We start from the raw sequence: 20,597 nt of genomic DNA, 5'->3' as shown, positions 1-20,597 counted from the left end.
CCAGCATCTGCAGTTCCTACTATCTCTGGCCACTTTGCTGGCAGTTTATCCTTTTTCTGTTTCCTACAAATTTTTGCCCAGGTCACTCTGCTTCCTCCATTGCTTTTGAACCCCAGCTAAAAGCTCAGTTTTTGAGGCTTCGAAAGATGTTACCCGCAACCAATGTGTCATCAACCATCAGCACAAAGACAGGCTTTCATTCCACAGCTTCTTTAAAACCTCCCTCTCAGAAAGATTTTGCTAATTCTTTACTGAGTACCCCTCCCATCCCTTCCTCGAACACATTCTTCAAGCTCAATTTCTTGAGTTCAGACTGTGTTCTAAGCAACATGTAAATCACAGAATCCCTACTGTGCAGAAAGAGGCCATTCAGTCCATCAAGTCAGCACCAACCCTTCAAAGAGCATTTACAAACATGTAAAGTACACCTTTAATTTTACAGCATAACTATTACAGTTGGCTACTTTGTTCTCTGTTTGATCTGGTGAGCTCCTTTGCAAGCTAGCCTTGGAAACAGTTGACAATTTCATGTGCACGATGAACCTGATATTTTGTTGGATAAATTTTGAGTTATCTCAATCCTGTTCTCTGCACCCCATCATTCTCCAGCATTGAAATGGAGTATGATTCAGGGGACTTTTTATTGAATAACTGACACTGGTCTTCAGGAATGGTAAGTATAGGGAAACACCAGAGGCAGAACAAGAAACTTCAGTAGGTTGTTGGAAGCAACTAACCAAAGCCCCATCAGCAAATGGGATTAAACAGTGATGAGAAATGGACGAAAATAATATTGCAGGTAGGTGGGGTCACTAAGCCGAAAGTCATTTTCTATCTAAAACTGTTACCATGTTATGCATCGATTGAGGGAAACATAGAAAGAGCTTTATTCAGTATCTATCCCATGCTAAACTCTGGAAGTACTTGGCTGAGAAACAGAATTCCATTTTTACCCTGTGCTGCTGGATGTATTTCGAATGAGTTAACTTCTTCGATAATGCAGTGTGTCACATTTTATGACTGCATCACATTAATTAAGAAAGAGCTTCTGCGGTTCACAACATCAGGATCTCCCAAGATTTACACACACAATCATACATATTCTTCAAGCCCAGAGACTGACTGTGGTAATGTAGAGCTGGGGTGGTCAAAGCTTATGTTTCTAATGTACTTCTGTGTTACAAAATCCCTATCGGCCCCCTTTTAACACAAATATTTTTTTCTGTATAAATGTAGTTACAAAATTAAACAATTTCACTTATTGTTGGATTTACAACTTGACTGTCTTTCGCTTCTTGGACTGCAATTCTCTTTTATTCTCCACTCTATATCTGACCAGAGAATCTCTCACAACAACCCTTACATTTTGCAAAACAAAAACCGAAAGAACTCCAGTTCTGAGGAAGGGTCACCGGACCCGAAAGGTTAACTCTGATTTGTTCCTTCACAGATGCTGCCAGACCTACTGAGCTTTTCCAGCAAGTTCTGTTTTTGGTTCCTTACACTTTGCAAGTTGTACGTGCGAGATACGAACAAACAGGAGATGTTGGCCATTCAGCCCCTCAAACCTGCTCCTGTATTCAATAAGATCATGAATGATCTGATTGTTAGTTCATTTATGAGCCTACCCCTGATAATTTAGACCTCTCTTGTTTATCAAGAATCTGTCCAATTCTTCCTTAACAATATTCTTGCCCTCTCCTTCCACCTCCTTTGAGAAAGAGAATTCCTAAGACTTTCAACCAACCCTTTGTGAGAAACAAACTTGGCCTCATCTGTTTTGAATGGGTGATCCCTAATTTTTAAACAATGACCCTGAGTTCTACATTCACTGCCAAGAGGAAACGGCCCCTCCATATCTACCCAGCCAAGACCCCTCAGGATCTTCTATCTTTCAATCAAGTTGCCTTTACACTTTGAAATTCCAGTGGCTTCTTTCTCAGCGTTTTCCTAAAAAAAAGTAGATTTGATACTGGGCGCAATTCACATGCCCCAGTAGAACAGCTGATAACCCAATTGCTGCTTTCTCCATTGATGTAAAATCTAAGAACTACGAACAAAGAAAACTACAGTACAGGAACCGACCCTTCAGCCCTCCGAGCCTGCACCAATATGCTGCCCGTAACAACTAAAACCCCCTACCCTTCCAGGGACCCTATCCCTCTATTACCATCCTATTCATGTATTTATCAAGACGCCCTTTAAAAGTCACTATTGTATCTGCTTCCACTACCTCCCTCTAGCAGCGAGTTTCAGGCACCCACCACCCTCTTTGTAAAAAAACTTGCCTCGTACATCACCTTTAAACCTTGCCCCTCGCACCTTAAACCCATGGCCCCCTAGTAACTGACTCGTCCACCCTGGGATAAAGCTTCTGACTGTCCAGTCTGTCCATGCCCTTCATCATCTTGTAGACCTCTATCAGTCATCCCTCAACCTCCTTCGTTCCAGTGAGAACAACACAAGTTTCTGCAACCTCTCCTCATAGCTAATGCCCTCCATACCAGGTAACATCCTGGTAAATCTTTTCTGTACCCTCTCCAAAGCCACCACATCCTTCTGGTAGTGTGGCGACCAGAATTGAACACAATATTCCAAATGTGGCCTAACCAAGGTTCGATAAAGCTGCAACATTACCTGACAATTTTTAAACACAATGCCCCGGCTGATGAAGGCAGGAAGCATGCCATATGCCTTGTTGACTGCCTCTTCCACCTGCGTTGCCACTTTCAGTGACCTGTGTACCTGTACACCCAGATCTCTCTGCCTAGCAGTACTCTAAAGGGTTCTCCCATTTACTGTATATTTTCCATTTGGATCAGACCTTCCAAAATGCATACCTCACATTTTTCAGATTAAATTCCATTTGCCATCTCTCTGCCCAAGTCACCAACTGATCTATATCCAGCTGTATCCTTTGACAGTCCTCATCGCTATCCGCAATTCCAGCAACCTTCGTGCATCAGCAAACTTCCTAATCAGACCAGTTACATTCTCCTCCAAATCATTTATATATATTACAAACAGCAAAGGTCCCAACACTGATCCCTGAGGAACGCCACTAGTCACAGCCCTCCATTCAGAAACGCACCCTTCCACTGCTACCCTCAGTCTTCTATGATCGAGCCAGTTTTTTATCCATCTTGCAAGCTCACCTCTGACCCCGTGCGACTTTACCTTCTGTATCAGCCTGCCTTGAGGGACCTTGTCAAAGGTCTTACTGATGTCCATGTGAACAAAATCCGCTACCCTACACTCATCGATCATCTTTGTCACTTCCTCAAAAAAACTCAACCAAGTTAGTGAGACACGACCACCCTTTCACAAAACCATGTTGCCTCTCTCTAATACACCCACTTATTTCCAGGTGGGAGTAAATCCTGTCTCAAAGAATCCTCTCCAATAATTTCCCTACCACTGAAATAAGGCTTACCAGCCTGTAATTAGCTGGATTATCCCTGCCATCCTTCTTAAACAAAGGAACAACATTGGCTATTCTCCAATCCTCTGGGACCTCCCCTATAGCCAGTGAGGATACAAGATTTCCCTCCAGGTCCCAGCAATTTCCTCCCTTGCCTCTCTCAGTATTCTGGGGTATATCTCATCAAGCCCTGTGGACTTGTCTACCTTAATGTTTTTCAAGACCCCCAATACCTCCTTCCTTTTGATCTCAGTATGACCCAAACTATCTACACTCCCTTCCCCGGACTCATCATCCACCAAGAAAAACAAAGTTGCTGGAGAAGCTCAGCAGGTCTGGCAGCATCTATGAAGGGAAAAACAGAGTTAACGTATTGGGTCCGGTGACCCTTCCTCAGAACATCAACATCCACCAAATCCTTCTCTGTGGTGAATACTGATGCAAAGTACTCATTTAATACCTCGCCCATTTCCTCTGGTTCCACACATAAATTCCCTTCCCTGTCCTTGAGTGGGCCAACCCTCTTGCTCTTTATATATGTATAAAAAACCTTGGGATTTTCCTTAATCCTGTTGGCCAATGACTTTTCATGACCCCTTTTAGCCCTCCTGGTTCCTTGCTTAAGTTTCTTTTGACTTTCCTTGTATCCCACCCTTGCTTCATGTGTTCCCAGCCTCCTAGCCTTGATAAATGCTTCCTTTTTTCTTTTTGATTAGGCTTACAATATCTCTTGTTATCCAAGGTTCCCTAAACTTGCCATACTTATCCTTCATCCAAACAGGAACGTGCTGGTCCTGAGTCCCGAGCAACTTACACTTGAAAGCCTCCCACAAACCATGTGTTGATTTGCTCTCAAACATCTGCCTCCAATCTACGTTCTTCAGTTCCTGCCTAATATTTTTATAATTAGCCTTCCCCCAATTTAGCATGTTCACCTGACAACTACACCCATCTTTATCCATCTGTACCTTAAAGCTTACTGAATTGTGATCACTGCTCCCGAGCTGCTCGCCTACTGAGACCTCGACCACCTGGCCAGGCTCATTCCCCAATACTAGGTCCAGTACAGCCCCTTTCCTAGTCGGACTATCTACATACTGTTTCAAGAAGCCCTTACAAATTCTGCCCCATCTGCGCCCCAAGCACTAAGTGAGTCCCAGCCAATATATAGGAAGCTAAAATCACCCACGATAACAACCCTGTTACTTTTACATCTTTTCAAAATCTGCCTACATATCTGTTCTTCTATCTCCTGCTGGCTGTTGGGAGGCCTATAGTAAACCCCAAACATGTTGTGAGTTCACCCTTTCTGTTCCTGAGCTGTACCCATATTGCCTCAAATCATGCACAATTATGTCATAACAGTGTGTAATACCCACATTCGTGATTCACCTCTGGATAATTCAGTGGCAATTGTAGTTAGCCAGTGTTGTTCCAGTAAGATGGAACATGCACACAGACACCAAATCCATGTCAACATTTTCCAAACTTGTGGAGCATCTGTCACCATTCAGCAGAGACTCTGGGTGATTGCTGCTTTATGAGAAACATGATGTAAACATTTTATAACCAAGGACGTGATCTGCCACCCTTCCATCTGCCATCACTGCCCCCATCAACCACTACCGAGCCTCCTTTTCAGACCAGTTTAATCTCTGCACATCACGCAAAGCCTGTTCAAACTCAAAGCCACCCTGACATTCATGGCATAGAAACCCTTCATTGACAAAATATCTTGGCTCTCACATACCCTGACTCAAATTCTGATTGTTCGATTGATTGGTCAGCCTTTCTCTGTTTTTGGTGGGCCCCTTGAATATTCTTGCTGCTGCCCCCAGTCCCCTCTCACCAAACCACCCCCCTCCCAACCAAGCTCTCGATTGAGAACCCCAGAAAGTAGAGAAGCACGTCAGGCTGTTTTTCACACAACAAACTCCCACAGAGGACAGTGGGATTAACAGCTAAATACTCTGTCCCGTGATGTTCAGTCAGGAACAAATAATGGCCCCAATTTCAAGGAGACCGTTTCTGCACCATGGGACGTTTCACACCTGAGTCTCAGTTGAAAACTCTGGCGGTGCAGACTTTGTGGAAGCCTGTAGGTGTAGTTTGAAACCACAATACTCTGACTCCGAAACAAGATTGCCAGCTATTGAATCACAACTTAGTGACCCCCAAGGTTTTGTGTATCCACTGCATTCTCTATCTGATGAGAGAAACGTTCTGGGCCAGTGTGCAAATGGTTTTACATTCATCCATTCATCCATGTGTTTACTGTAACTGGTTACCAAACAGTTTTGCAGAATGTTTAATTTGTTCATTTGGTGATTGTTGTCAACTCTCACTTCCAGACGAGGCCTGCGATTTGAAAGTACTCCCCAATTTGTTGTCATCACCTCAGTCGCCATCACAGCTTCATTCAGAGGTGAACACTGATCAAGCCCAAGACCTGTCACGCTTCCCAGGCACGGGGGACACACACAGGAATTCTGGAAAACATTCCGACTTTCCTACTCAACCTCAGTCTCTGCGACTGGGTGAAAGCGACTCCTTTGGGCTCCCAGCTGTAACGCACCTAGTGCCAGAGCCTGGAGACCACGATGAGAAGACAAAGGCCAGAACTGAAAAATCGGAGAAAGCCGCTGATCAACAGGTTGATCAGCCTGACCTATCCCAACAACAAAGCGTTAAGAAGGGAGCTTCCCCCACTCTGCCTGGCAAGCCTGATGTTACTGATGGAGAAGGAAACATGTCTGAGCAGCAGGCAGAGAAAGACCTGACAACAACTGAAGAAACAGAGAAGGGGTAAGACCACAAAACCTTTTTGTTGGAGCTGTTGAGTTTCCACAGCATATTCCCAGATGGAATAGATGGGGTAGGTTGTCAGATGTAAGAGGGAGTACAGAGGAGATTCACCAGGAATGTTGCCTGGGATGGAGCATTTCAGCGATGAAGAGAGGCTGGAAAAAAGACAGACTGTTTTCTTTAGAGAAGGTTGAGCGGGAACCTGATAGAGGTGTATAAGATTGGGAGGGGCACGGACAGGGTGGAGAGAAAGCAGCTGCTCCCCTCAGTTGACGGGTCAATAACAAGGGGACATAACATTAAGGTGATGGACAGAAAGTTTAGAGAGGATTGGAGGAAATACATTTTCACCCAGAGGGTGGTGGGAGTCTGGAATGCAGTGCCTGAGAAGGGGGACTGAGGTGGGAAACCTCACAGCTATTAAAAAGTAATCCAAGGATGAGCAGTGAATTGTCACAACATTCAAGGCTGTGGGCCAAGTGCTGGAAAGTGGGAGATTTAGAGTCGGTTTTTGTCAGTAAAGACTCAATGGGCCAAAGGGCCTCTTCTGAACACTATGATTCTATGATTTCTGATTTAGGGAAAGTTAGAGCAGGTGATTGACGCAGACAGGTCACAGTTGTTCAGAGCTCCAATAGGTGGTCTCATTGGTGACACATTTGGGAACCAATTTCAGCTTCACTATTTCCGATGGTGGGTATTGACCTCATGACCTGAGAGGAAGTAAATAACCATTAGCCAGCTAAAGAAAGCTTCACGCACACTTTCACAACTTAGAAAATCATAAAGCACCTGATGTCCAACAAAGTATTTTCTGAGTCCAGTCCCTGTTGTATTGTGGGGCATTGAAACCGCTTATGTGCACACAGAAAGCTCCCACAAACAGCCACACAGTGATTGGAATAAGGGCCAAGTGGATCTCATTGACTGTGAGATCCTTGATTGGGGTTGATAACCTGGGCCAGTCAGGGAGCCCTGGTTGACAGATATAAACAGGGGATTCAGAGCCTCCTCATTCTGGGTACTGGCTGTAAGCTGGCTGTACAGAGCCCATGTACTGTGCACATGTACATAAATGATGTGGAGGTGCTGGTGTTGAACTGGTGTGGACAAGGTCACAGGTCACACAACACCAGGTTATAGCCCAACAGGTTTGTTTGAAATCACAAGCTTTCAGACTTCACCTGACGAAGGAGCAGTGGTCCAAAAGCTTGTGATTTCACATAAACCTGCTGGACTGTAGCCTGGTGTTGTGTGACTCCTGACCTTGTAAATAAAGGGTGAGCTGGTGACGGGACACTGGCCTCTGTGCAGTTATTTCAAACAACAAGGAAAAAAATGACCAGAAATCAACTGTTCTGATGTTTTTGGTAGGGGAATGAACATTGCCTCAGGACACCAGGGAGAAGTCTCCTGATCTTCCTTAAACTAATGCTGCAGAGTCTCACTGGAGAGTGGTGAATTGGCCTCTGTTTAGGGTTTCCTTGGAACGATGGTACATCAGGCAATGCAGCACTGTATCAATGAGCACTGAGTTGGAATGAGCACCTCTATGACATGTACAGGTCTCTGGAGTCCACCCTCTGAGCCAGTTCAGTTCTACCAGAGCAGATCCTACAGAGAACTGCAGATGTGGTTGGATTTCCCCCAATGGCATTCTCCATTCACCAAAACCTTTGAGTAGCTAGACCTGAAACTCAACTTGACCAGCCGCACACACATTTTTTTTTTCTTTCCTTATTCTTCTGTGGGAAGTGGGCGTCATGTCAAGCCCAGGTTTTGTTACCCAATCCATAATTGTCATGGCGACTAGAGCAGGCCAGAAGCTGGGAATACTGTGGCGAGTAACTCACCTCCTGACTCCCCAAAGCCTGTCCCACCGTCTACAAGGCACAAGTCAGGAGTGTGGTGGAATACTCCCCACTTGCCTGGATGGGTGCAGCTCCAACAACACTCGAGTTTGACACCATCCAGGACAAAGTAGCCGCTTGATTAGCACCACATCCACAAACATCCACTCCCTCCACCACTGATGCTCAGTAGCAGCAGTGTATACTATCTACAAGATGCACTGCAGAAATTCACCAAAGATCCTCAGACAGCACCTTCCAAAGCTAGAGCTCCACATCCTGATAATAAATTACCCAAAGCCAATCCATTACCTATGACACAGCAGGGATTAGTGACAAGTCTTGGTAATACTTCTGGGTAAACTACTGATGTTTTAAAATTCAACCTTCCCTGACTCTTCAGTGATGTAGAAATGTACGTGAGCTGCGGTAAATGTCTGAAAGTTTTTTGCAGTTTTGAGTAAAAGATGTTGATCCAGGTTGAAGAATGAATAAATTGGAAACAGCACCCCCTTCAGTACCTTCTCATAACTATCAGTTAGAAGAAAATCAAAATGAAATTTCTTTGGAAGCACTGAGAATTTGAGTTGGCAGAGTTAGCCTAGCTTTCATTGGAAACAGTGTGTCCCACATAACTGTGTTTGATTGTCAGACAGGGTTCCAGGGAGCTGGCTTTAACTGGATGTAGGCAACGTCACATGAGTAACATTGGGCACAGCCTTTTCCCATTTCAGTTCTACTGCATGTTAACAGTTTCACAGTGGAACTCCAGTATCAAGGGGAATCTGCTGTCCCTTCTTCAAAGGGAACCATACTTGGAGGCACAGAGGGTAGGATTATCAAAAGTGAAATAAAACCCAGCACATGCAGAAATGCACCTGCTTCAATAATCGGAATCAAATCAATATTGCCTGTTGTTGATGTTCGAATGGCAGCACCACAATGGAAGCAGTGGTAGAAGCCTAGCTCCCCTGGGTGAAGGGCTGATCTCCTGATTGAACCCTTTCACATTATAACTCTCCTGAAAGTCAGGGGATGTCAGCCTCCAAACAGTATCCTACCCAGACCCACCCCCTATCCTATCCCATCCCTGTAATAGCTAAACCACCCAGCCTGTGGGTGAGTGTTCTAATATCCCACAGTTCAACCATCGTTCTGCCAAAATTAAAACAATGCATTTGCAAAAGCTTACATTTGATCTAAGCTCCAAAGTTTGTGGATGGGGTGTCAATCAAGAAAGTGGGGGAGAAGAACGGGAGAGAGGGGGATCTGCTAATGAGGGCTGAACTGGGTGATGGGTCAGGGGAGGTTGTCCAAAAGAAGCAGATTTTGAGCAGGAAATGTAAAGGAGGTCTATTTGAAGAAAACTTCCCAAGAGCTGAGATGCAGTGTGTTGAAAGAGAGGGAGGATGGGAGTTAAGGAGCTAAAGGAAGTTTTAAGGAGCACTGCAGACTCTGAATTGAGGGCTCTGGGAGGATATTGAATGCCTCTCAAAGTTTAGTGCAGTAGCCAGTGGCTGTTCCCTGTCTCCTGTCACCAGTCTTTTTTCTGGAGGATGGCAGGTTGTGCATGGAGACTTTGAATCCTGTAACTTGGTGATAGGACGGTATGTTTCTGTTCTTTGACTGTGTCAGCAATAACCTTGATCAGGAGCAAGCTTCTAATTGTGAGCTTTAATGGAAAACACAAGTTCTGTTTTTCAAATAGAATTCAGCTCTGTATTTTTCAAAGCACTGGAGAAACGTAACCTACTGAGTTCCTCCGGCACTTCTCTTTTTATTTCAGAAATACAACGTCTGCACTATTCTGCCTTTATTTTGCTGTATTTTTCAAAAACTGATAGCTGGTCATACCTTCAATGAATGTTTATCCTCTGTTGTGGTTATTTTTAACGATTTTGCAGAAGTGGCCCAGGGTCACTGTGAGTTAAGCCAGCAGGCTCAGCCCTGACACAGAAATAGAAGTTGCTGGAAAAGCTCAGCAGGTCTGGCAGCATCTATGAAGGAAAAAACAGAGTTAACATTTCGGGTCCAGTGACCCTTCCTCAGCCCTGAGTTGGTTATCCTTTCAGCCAGGGGTGCCCTAAAGCTTACACTGCATTTTTTAGCCTTCACACTGGTCAAATTTCTTTCCTCATTTGTCCTCCCTTATGTACAGGAGAAACATTCTGATGAATTGTGCCTGAACCTTAACTTGTAATAAAGGAAATAATTAAATTCATTTTAAATTGAAGAATATATTGCAGAGCTGTGGGGAAAGAGCAGGGGTGAATGGGATAGTTAGAAAGCTCTTCCAAAGGAGATGCAGAGGGCTGAATGGCCTCTCTCTGGGCTGAGAGTCCACCTACTGGCAGGGAAGCCATGCTGTGGACCACCAGGAAGTTGTCCCTGAGCCTCATCTAAATCTGTCTCACCACCTCCTGGGTGCTTGTGAGAGAGGAGTGTGTTCAATCCCAGGGTGGGTAACCCCATGTTTGGATGTTAAATTCCCAGAGGGTGCAGCGTGGCTGACCACACTGTGAACCAGATGCGAGCCCAGGATGGGCCACACATAGATATTTCAACATTTAAATAACTTTAGGGCTGAAGGGATGAAAGTGTACAGGGAGAAAGCAGGAACAGGACATTGAGTTGGGTGGCTAGCTGTGATCATATTGAATGACAGAGCAGGCTCGAAGGGCTGAATGGCCTACTCCTGCTCCTTTCTGTGTTACTCACCCTTTCAGCAATGTTTTTGGTTGGCTAGGCCAGATCCACATCCTGAGCAGAGGGGCCTCAGGCTCCTGAGAAGGGGTGACAGTTTCTAGTGAAGGTTCATTAGCAGGTATGAGGCCTCACACTAGAAAGGCATTTTACACATTTGGCCCAGTTTTGAATTCAGCACATTTTTAGACCTCTTGACTCACTCAAACTCTGCTTGAATAGACATAGTGCCAGAGGATCCCATCAGATAAGCTCCTGCCCCCCCCACCAGCCAGTGGAACACCCCATTCCCTGAACACCAGAAGCTTTAGAACTTTCCCTAGCTGTTAGGGAGACCAGAACATAGAAAGGTAGGTGCAAGGGTAGGCCATTCACCCCCTCAATCTGATGCACCATTCTGGATTGTGGCTGATCATCTCCTTCAATGCTACCCCACTATTCTTTGATAATATTAGTATCTTTTACTTTCATTCACAGGATGAGGGTTTTGATGGCTAGGCCAGCATTTATTGCCCTTCCCAGCTGCACAGAGGGCAGTTAAGAATCAACCACATTGCTCTTGGCCTGGAGTCACATATAGGTTTCAGGCTAAGGTTAGGCCAGACCAGTTAAGGATGGCAGTTTTCTTCCCTAAGGGCATTAGTGAACCAGATGGGTTTTTCCTGACAATCAACCATTGTCTCATGGTCATCATTAGACTTTTAATTCCAGATTTTTAGTGAATTCAAATTCCAACATGTGGTGTGGTGGGAATCGAACTGGGTCTCTGGATTAACAGCCCAGTGATAATACCACTAGGCCATTGCCTCCACTACTCGAAATCTCTGTTTTAAACATGTTGGATGATTGAGCTCATGCAGCTCTCTGGAGTAGAGAATTCCAAAGATTCACCAGCATCTGCATAAATTCTTCCTCATCTCATTCCTAAGTGGCCTGTCCTTTATCTCGAGACTATGTTCTCTGATTCCAGACTCCACAGCCAGGGAAAACACCTTTCTGCATCCAACATGCAAAGACCTTTAAGAATCCTGTAAATTCTTTTTGAGATCGCCTCTCATTCTTCTAAAATCTAGAGAATATGGGCCCAGCTTCCCCAATCTCTCCTTGTAGGACAGTTCCATGATCCCAGGATTTAGTCTGGTGAACCTCTCCTGCTCTGTCTCTGTGGGAAGTACATATTGAATATATACATATTTACTGATCATATACAGAAGTGCACACAGTACTCCAGATACGGTCTCACTGAGCCTTGATATAATTGGTACAATGCAACTTTCCTTCTGTGTTCAAATCCTTTTGCAATAAATGCTAACATCTCCAAGGCTCCTGAATTGCATGTTGAACCTGCAAGGCTAAATTTCAGTGACAAGGACACCTAGATGCCTTTGGACTTCCAACACTTTCTAGTCTCTCACCATTTAAGACAAACTGCACCTCCATTCCTCCTATAAAGAATCCTACCCGACAATTATCCAAATTATATTCCACAGTCTTGCCCACTCACTCAACCTGTCTAAGTCTGTCTGCATCTTCCTGACAAGCCACATTCCCAGTATGTTTTGTGCCATATGCAAACTTGGAAATATTGCACACGCCAAGTATTGATATAGACTGTGAACAGCTGAGTGGCTTGAAGATTGGACTATGATTCTTGGACATTCCAGCTGGGTCCTAGAACACTGAGGATCCTAAAGGGGTGGTGTGTGCCTGAGCTGTAGGACTGCCATTCTGAGTGTGGTCAGGGTTATGTGCACTGGTGCACACAGGTATATCATGTCCGTGCTGGGATTTGGTGCCTTGTCTCATGTTAACCACATCTCCCAATGCTGTCTTTCCAGCAGTAGCTGTGATGAAGTTGACAGGAGTGAGAAGTCAGAGACCGCTGTGAGCCCTCTCACCAAGAAGACCCATGTCCAGCTCGACAGTTCCTCCCTTGTCACTGTCATTCCCAATGTACGCTATCGGGAATCTCTGGGGAGTGACTCTGATTCTGACAGCTCGCTGCAAGACAAGACCGAATCTGATGAATCAGATGAAGACGAGGAATGTTTAAACAGTAAGAACTTTGATCATTAGGCTCCCGATAACATTTGGTACAGTGTAGCGTCCACAGGAACAGGAATTCATCATCCAGCTCCTTCTGCCTGTCCCACCTTTCAGTTAGATCATGGCCAATCTGCCTCCTGGCTGCATTTCCCTGCCTTTATTCCAAATCCATTAAAATATCCACTCAACAAATATCCGTTGATCTTTAATGGTGAGAAGGAGTTGTAGGTTAGCTCAGCTAGCTGGATTGCAACGTAGAGTGATACCAACAGTATGGGTTCAATTCCTGCACTGGTTGAGGTTACCATGAAGGGCTCCTTCAACCCGTCCCCTCGCCTGAGGCGTGGTGACCCTCAGGTTAAATGACCACCAGTCGTCTCACTCTCTAGTGAGCGAGCAGCCCTATGGTCTGGTAAGACAACGGTGAATTTACCTTTATCTAATGGCGACGTTTTCAATTGACTCCCAGCCTCAAGGGCCTTTTTTTAGGGAGCCGGAGGGGAGAAGGATCAAGAGTTTCATAATTCTGTAGATCTTCACGATGAAAACACGTTTCCTGATATCACTGCTAATGATCTGTCCAGTAAAGACCCATCAGGATTTTATATATCAAGCTTCCTATTGGTCTTCCAAACCTCAGTGGGTGTACGTCTGGCCTGTCCAACCTTTCTTCCTTGGACAACCCACTCATTCCAGTCCGAACATTAACATCCTTCCTTAACATAAGGTGACCAATACTGTACACATTACTCCAGGTATGAGAGACATTGACTGGGCTAACATTTATTGTCCATCATTATTTGCCCAGGGGGCAGTTAAGAATCAGCAACATTGCTGTAGGTCCAGCCCATGTAAGGATGGTAGCTTTTCTTCCATGAAAGTCGTGAAGGGTAGCACAGTGGTTAGCACTGCTGCCTTACAGCACCACGGACCTGGGTTCCATTCCACCATCGGGTGACTGTCTGTGTGGAGTTTTCACATTCTCCCAGTGTCTGCGTGGATTTCCTCCGGGTGCTCCGGTTTCCTCCCACAGTCTAAAGATGTGCAAGCTGGGTGGATTAGCCATGCTAAATTGCCCATAGTGGCCAGGTGGTTAGCCATGGGAAATATAGGTTTACAGAGGTAGGGAATGGGGGCGTAGGTCTAGGTCTAGGTGGGATTTTTTTGGAAGATCAGTGTGGACTCGATGGGCTGAATGGCCTGCTTCCACATTGTAGGGATTCTATGATCCGCAGCTCTTTATCTCAATGAGGTGCCCCAACCTGATCTTAGACGTTAGCGTACACTATTGCGATCTCTCTGACTAAGGTGGAAATGTAGCCGGAGCTGTGTGAAATAATTGGTAGAAGAACAAGAGGAAGATATTTAACTCCCTCTACAATCTGGTCCACCATTTAATCATGATGGACTCTATCTGTGCTGCACTCCGTCAGAGGTAATTATATCCTTTGATCTTGCCCTTGTGACCTTCAGTTGATCCCTGGGGGAGAGAGAGTTCAAGATTTCCATTCCCCTTTGTGTGCAGAAGAGCTTCCTAACTTTGGCCCTGAATGGCCAGGCTGGCTGGGTATGTTCCTGGACTCCCTTGCCATGCGGAGTTTGCATTCCCTGCGTAAACCGTGTCAGACCCCTCGCCTCATGTGAGTGATACATCATGGTTGATGTACTCTGAGTGTTGTTTGCCCTCAGTTCTCCCTCTCTCAGGCTGCGCTGCTGACTAACCCTGCGTTTGTGACACCCGCCAGGTGCTCTCGCCAATAAGATACGACGGAGAGACACGCTCGCCATTAAACTCCGCAACCGACCGACCAAGCAGGAGCTGGAGGAGAAGAACATCCTGCCCCGCAAATCAGATGAGGAACGGATGGAACTGCGGCAGCAAATTGGGACCAAACTCATCAGGTAGACAAGAAGCAGCTGCTCCCCATGGTTTGATCACACGCTGTGTTTAATAACGAATAAATCTAATTCTAAAGAGAATACTGGGCTAGTGACCCAGAACTTCATGAGGAGTTCCAATCTTACATTGACCCTTTTTTTATTCTTTCTTGGGAATGTGGGCATTGGAGAAAAATCCCTCCTTTCCACCCTCCCTCCTTCCCCCCCCCCCCCCCCCCTTTCTTTCCTCCCCCCCCCCCTCCCTCCCCCCCCCCCCCCCTCCTTCCCCCCCTCTCCACCCCCTCCCTCCATCCCTCTCCCCCTCTCCTTCCCCCCTGCCTTCATTTCCTCCCTCCCTCCCTCCCTCCCACATGCACTGTTGATTGAGAGGCTTGCTGGACCATGACAGAGGTCACTTAACAAACATTCATGTTGCCATGGAGTTGTATGTAGGCCAGGCCAGGTAAAGGATAGCAGATTTCTTCCCCCAAGGCATATTACTGAACTGGTTGTGTTTTTATGAGAATTGATGGCACAGTTCCTGAGGCTATCTTCCAATTGCAGATTTTGTTTTAATGAAGTACATTTAAAGTTCACCACCTGTGATGGTGGGATTTGAACCCAGAGTCAGGGCTCTTTGATTTGCTAGCTCATTGACGTTGCCACCATGGCACCAACGTCTTGAATTAAATCTCCCCTGGTGAGTTACAGAATCCAATTCCATAAATGTCAAACAAGTTTTGCAAAACGCCAACTGGTTCACTGTCATGCTTCAGGAATCCTATTGGAACAGTCAGATTGTTTAACTCTGCGAAGTGTGAGATAGTGCATTTAGTAAACAGTAAAAGGGAATATTCTGAGAGGGATAGATAAAGTGAGAGATCTTGGTGTGCAAGTGTACAGGTCCCTAAAGGTAGCAGTGCAGGTAGATAAGGTTGTAAAGAAGGCATATGGAACGCTGTCCTTCAATGGTAGAGGTATAGAACACGAAAGTAGAGTAATAATGATGCAAGTGTTTAAGACGCTGGTGAGGTCATAAGCTGGAGTATTGTGTGTAATTCTGGTCACCATATTACAGGAAGAATGCGATTGCTGTGGAGAGAGCGCAGACAAGATTTACTAGAATGGGAATTGATGAATTGTAACTACAAGGGGAAATTGCAGTGATTTTTCTTAGAACCGAGAAGGCTGAGAGGTGACATGATTGAGGTACACAAAATTGAGAGGGTTAGGGATAGAGTAGACAGGAGGAACCTGCAGAGAGTTCAAAAACTAGGGTTCATAGATTCAAGCTATGTGGCAGAAGGATTAGAGGGGACATGAGGAAAAGCTTTCTTACGCAGATGTGTGGGTGTCTGGAATTCACTGCCTAAGTACATGGGGGAGGGAGAGACGCTAACTGTGGATCTGCACTCTAAGTGCTGTAAGCTACAGAGCCATGGGCCGTATGCAGGAAGATGGGATTAGAAAGGGAATCTGGGTGTCTTTGGGTCGCATGGACAAGATGGGCCAAATGGCCCCCCTTTTGTGCTGTATCATTTCTAAGGTATGGTTTACATCCACCAGACAGAATGGGGGCTGAGGGATGGAGTTGTGGGGGGTGGGGGAGCGGTGGTATTGGGGCAGACTGGGACTGAGGTTAACTTCTGGACTGAAAGGTAGCAGCTGTTACAGACTTGGGGGTGCTCAGTTCAGTTTGTACACCTGGCTCTCCAGAGTGGAGATTTGAATCTACAAACCTCTGACTCAGAAGTCAAAAAGCCACTCGAAAAAAAAATCAGACAGGCTTTTGTGTGATTTAACAAGGTGTTAACCTACATAAAATGTCAAGTGATGACAGTGATTTTGAGCCTCCAAGGTGTAATAGTCTCTGTGACATCTTGTGAGCGTAAGGCTGGGTATTGTGTTAATATTCATAAAGGAGAAAGAACAGCAGATTTAGTTTCACATGATGACTGGGAGTGCTTCAACATCACTTGACATCCTTTTGGAAACTGACTTCCTGTCACTCATTTGCACAGACTGTTTCATCACACTGCTTTGATTGAGATGACTCAGATGATCTGAACTGTATTTATTTAATTAAAAAGAATGAGAAAAAGAAAACACAGAAAAATGGAACAAAGAGTGAACTCAGGCAGTTTTATCCTTCAAGCCAATCCGTCACTTTATTTATTCTGTAAAAGCTGCAATCAGAGTGATGCCGGGGAGTGGGTGAGTGTTTGTATGTGCGTGTGTGGGAGTCTGATTACGTGAATCTCAACGAGTGATACTGTGTGTGTGTGTGTGTGTGTGTGGATTAAAGTGCAGAGGGTACATGGTGACTGCATTGATGTCTGAGTGAGGGTGGGCAGACAAGGACACTGACTATCAGGAGAAAGTAAATATATCAGGAGACATCACTTCCGTGCCGTGTTCACACAGCGTCAGCCTAGTCTAGGCAAGGCTCATCGGAAGCCAACAAAGGGACTTTTAAAATTCATCATTTTGCATTCTCTGTCTCTCCTTCCTGCCCTTTCTCCATCCCTCCCTTCTTCCCTCGGTTCCACCTCCCCTCCTTTCAACCCTCTCTCCTTCCCTCCCTTTTTCCATCCCTCTCTCCTTTCTTCCTTTCCATCTTCCATCCTTTTCACCCTCTCTCTTTCCTGCCCTCTACATCCCTCCCTTCTTTCCACCTTCTCTCCTTTCTGCTCCCTCTCCTTCCTTCCCTCCCTTCATCCCTCACTCTTTTACGCTTTCCCTTCTTCCCGCACCGCCTTCTCTCCCTTCCTCCTTCCTTCCCTCTCTCCATCTCTCCCTCTCTACATTGCTCACTCTATCCTTCTCTCATCAGCTCCCTCCTACCCCACCGCTTACCATCCCTCCATCCTTCTGACATTCCTCCTTGTCTTTCCCCTTCTCCATCCCTTTCTCCTTACTTCTATCTCTCCCTCCCTATCCAGATGATTCAAACACAGTCAATGATCTGCAGTAGGAAGGCAGCTTCTGGTGCTCCTAGAACTTCCTTGACCTTCCCTGGCCAATTTTGGCTAAGCTGACTGAGACGTTCCATTCTTACCCTGAAACTTTCAAGATGGTCCCTTAGTGTAGGAGCAGTCAATTTACACATTTCTTTGTTAACCCTTTGAGATCCTGCTCACTTAGCACAGAAAACCAGTGCTGCCTTGGGGTATTGCTCACCTCCAGAGGAGCCTATGTCTATCCCCGTGAAGGGAATGCTCCCTGGGCTGGTCTGTCTTGGGTGGTATATCCACAGGAATAACCTTTCTGCTTCTCCCTTCTCCTTTAAGCCCTCTGCTCTCCTCCTTTTCCCTTTCTCTTAACCTATTCTGCCTCCTCTCCTCTCTCCGCTCTATCTCATCCCCTCCCCTCCCTATCTCCTGCTTGCTTCTCGCCTCCTCCCCAATCCCTCTCTCCTCTTCCATATCTTTCCCCCTCCCCTCTCTCTTCTATTCCTCTCTGCTCTCCCATCCCTTCTCCCCTCCCCTCTCTTCTATCTTCCAGCCGTCTCCTATCTCCTTCCCCTCCCCTACTCCCTCCCCAATTCCTGTCAAATCCTTGGCCCAGCGTCTCCCCTAACCTGTAATTGGTACCTCAGATGAGAACAAGGGAGAGGTTTATATTTTCACACTATGGCTTCATGTCTGATTTCACAGTCATTAGCTCCTCAGTTCACATGTTTTTATCTTTCAGTAACATTCTGACCTTTTCAGTGTTAACTGCATCATTTGAGTGCAACTTGTAAGAGGCTGTGTAACTGCAGAGAGGAATGATTCACCAATATTCACTTTGGAAACTGTTTGTACCTAGCTTGAGGAAGGTACAGGAACTACTGTTTATTGGGAGCAAAGAGAAAGGAAGTGAGTGAGTGAAAAGTTGACAGATTTGGTAATGGGGTAGCTGCCAAGGTCTGAAACTCTGATTTTAATCACTCTGTCTTTAATCACTCTATCTTTGGCGACAGAGTCTTCAACTGTGGAATGCCCTTCTTCAACCTCTCAGAATCTCGCTGTTTGTTTAAAATATTCTTTAAAACTCTTGATGTTTGCTCAAGCCTTCCGTCACTTTCCCTAACACCACTTGATGTGGCTCGGTGGTCCAATTCATTTTGTTGAGGGTTTTGTCAAGTGCCTCAAGGTGTATCATATTTCTCTGACATGGGTTGGGAATCAGCACTTTCATCCATCTCTAGTGCCCTATAGTCTTGACAGGCCACTTCAGAGGGTAGTTACAGGGATAGGGCAGAGGAGTGGGATGCTGTTCAGAGGGTTGGTGCAGATTCAATGGGCTGAATGGCCTGTTTGAGCACTGTAGGGATTCTGTGATTAAGAGTTACCCATGTTGCTGTAGGTCTGGAGTCACATGTAGGCCAGCCTAAGTAAGGACAGCAGATTTCCTTCCCCAAAGGACATTGGTGAACCAGATGGGTTTTTACGACAATTGAAAACAGTTTTGCTTCTAATTCCAGATTGAATTGAATAGTTTCTAGATTGCTAGACCAATGAAAATCCTACTACGCTACCCCCCCCCATTTGTTGTATATAAAGCTTTAGAAAATTACTCTGCTGCTTCTCAACAAAGATGGAATTGCAACCTTCTCCCATCCCCTATGGGCTGTTTGGTCAGAATTTTAACATTGGCTATCTCTGAGCTTGCTGTCAAATAGGAGGCAATGGACCGGAGATCTCCTGGGCATGGGCCGAGAGAGCCTTCAAACAAAATACGAGCGGCTCAGATTGAGGGTTCCGTTGGGGGTTGTTGACTGGGGCTGCTTCCCCACCCCACACACCCCCATTGAGCATCTTGCACTAATCGCGCACGTGCATGCCCCCAGCACCCAAAACACAAGCTGCTGCAGTTAGGCTATACCCTGATGAGACTGGGTAATTTGTCCCTTTGGATGAACAGGACAGTATATTAGAGACTGACCTTCCTATAGTTTACCAGCCTGACAAGCTCTTTACCCCCCCTCCCCTATTGCCACCCTACACCCTCGATTCTTGTCTGCCACCCCATGAAGGAGAGCAATGGTACTGCTGCTTGCCTCCTCTGTCTCAACAGAGACATTATTAATGTGAGTGTCACCACAAGGTCAGTGTTTGTTTTCCATCCATAATTGCCCTTGAGATTTTGGTAGCAAGCCACTGCTGTTGTGCCATGTTCAATGTAGCTGGAGGTTCCAAAACAGGGGACCTGTAATCTCGGGATAAGGAGTTGGCCATTTAGGCCTGGGATAGTCTGAAATTTGTTCGATCAAACGGTGTGGGCCTTTGGAATGCTGTGTCCCTGATGACCATGGATGTCCAGTCATTGAATCAATTGATAATTGAGTCCATTGAATCAAGACAGAGATGAAGAGATCTTGGACACTGAGGGAGTTTGGGAGAATGCAGGTACATGGAGTCTAACCCAATGAAAGTCAAATCTTAGATTGATGTTCTTTGCTAACGGAGAGGACCAACACCTTGGAATGAACCCTTAGGTCAAGTAACAGAGGCAATAGTCCTAGATTGGTTGTCCGAATGGATCCTCTCCTCTTGTTTCTCTGTCGTTACGTTAGTTGTACATGGATCCGTGACTAAGTAATGTGCCCCGTTGGTGATTGGCACTAATGGATGGCTGCATTGCCAATTGTAGAGGGTGAAGATTCCACAATCTGGGACCCAGTTTAGTCTGGACAGACCTGCAGCTGCCAGAGTTCTCTGTTGCTTTCAGCCTGTTTCCTCCGTGCTTTTGGAGGCATTGGGCAGTTGGGTAAATCTGCTAGGCCAAAAAATAAGTCACTTAATGATAACAGATAACAAGTTGTAGAGCTGGGTGAACACAGCAGGCCAAGAAGCATCATAGGAGCAGGAAGACTGACGTTTCGGGCCTAGACCCTTCATCAGAAATGA

At 45.7% G+C, this 20,597-nt stretch overlaps 1 protein-coding gene across 3 annotated transcripts in view; it reads left to right on the top strand.

Annotated features, from left to right (window-relative positions):
* Positions 1-20,597, top strand: part of phactr2 (phosphatase and actin regulator 2) — a 122,948-nt gene that overhangs the window by 90,197 nt on the left and 12,154 nt on the right. For 2 of the 3 annotated variants that reach the window (XM_048601165.1, XM_048601163.1), the window contains 3 exons: positions 5,773-6,226; positions 12,618-12,835; positions 14,571-14,727. In XM_048601165.1, the coding sequence (XP_048457122.1) occupies positions 5,773-6,226; positions 12,618-12,835; positions 14,571-14,727 (829 nt within the window). The remainder of the gene's footprint in view (positions 1-5,772; positions 6,227-12,617; positions 12,836-14,570; positions 14,728-20,597) is intronic. The other variant, XM_048601164.1, reaches the window with a different exon arrangement.

The sequence above is a fragment of the Rhincodon typus genome, chromosome 9, assembly GCF_021869965.1.
Source record: "Rhincodon typus isolate 14 chromosome 9, sRhiTyp1.1, whole genome shotgun sequence".
In the NCBI taxonomy this organism is placed as follows: Eukaryota; Metazoa; Chordata; class Chondrichthyes; order Orectolobiformes; family Rhincodontidae; genus Rhincodon; species Rhincodon typus.
This window is presented reverse-complemented; position numbering and strand designations above follow the sequence as displayed.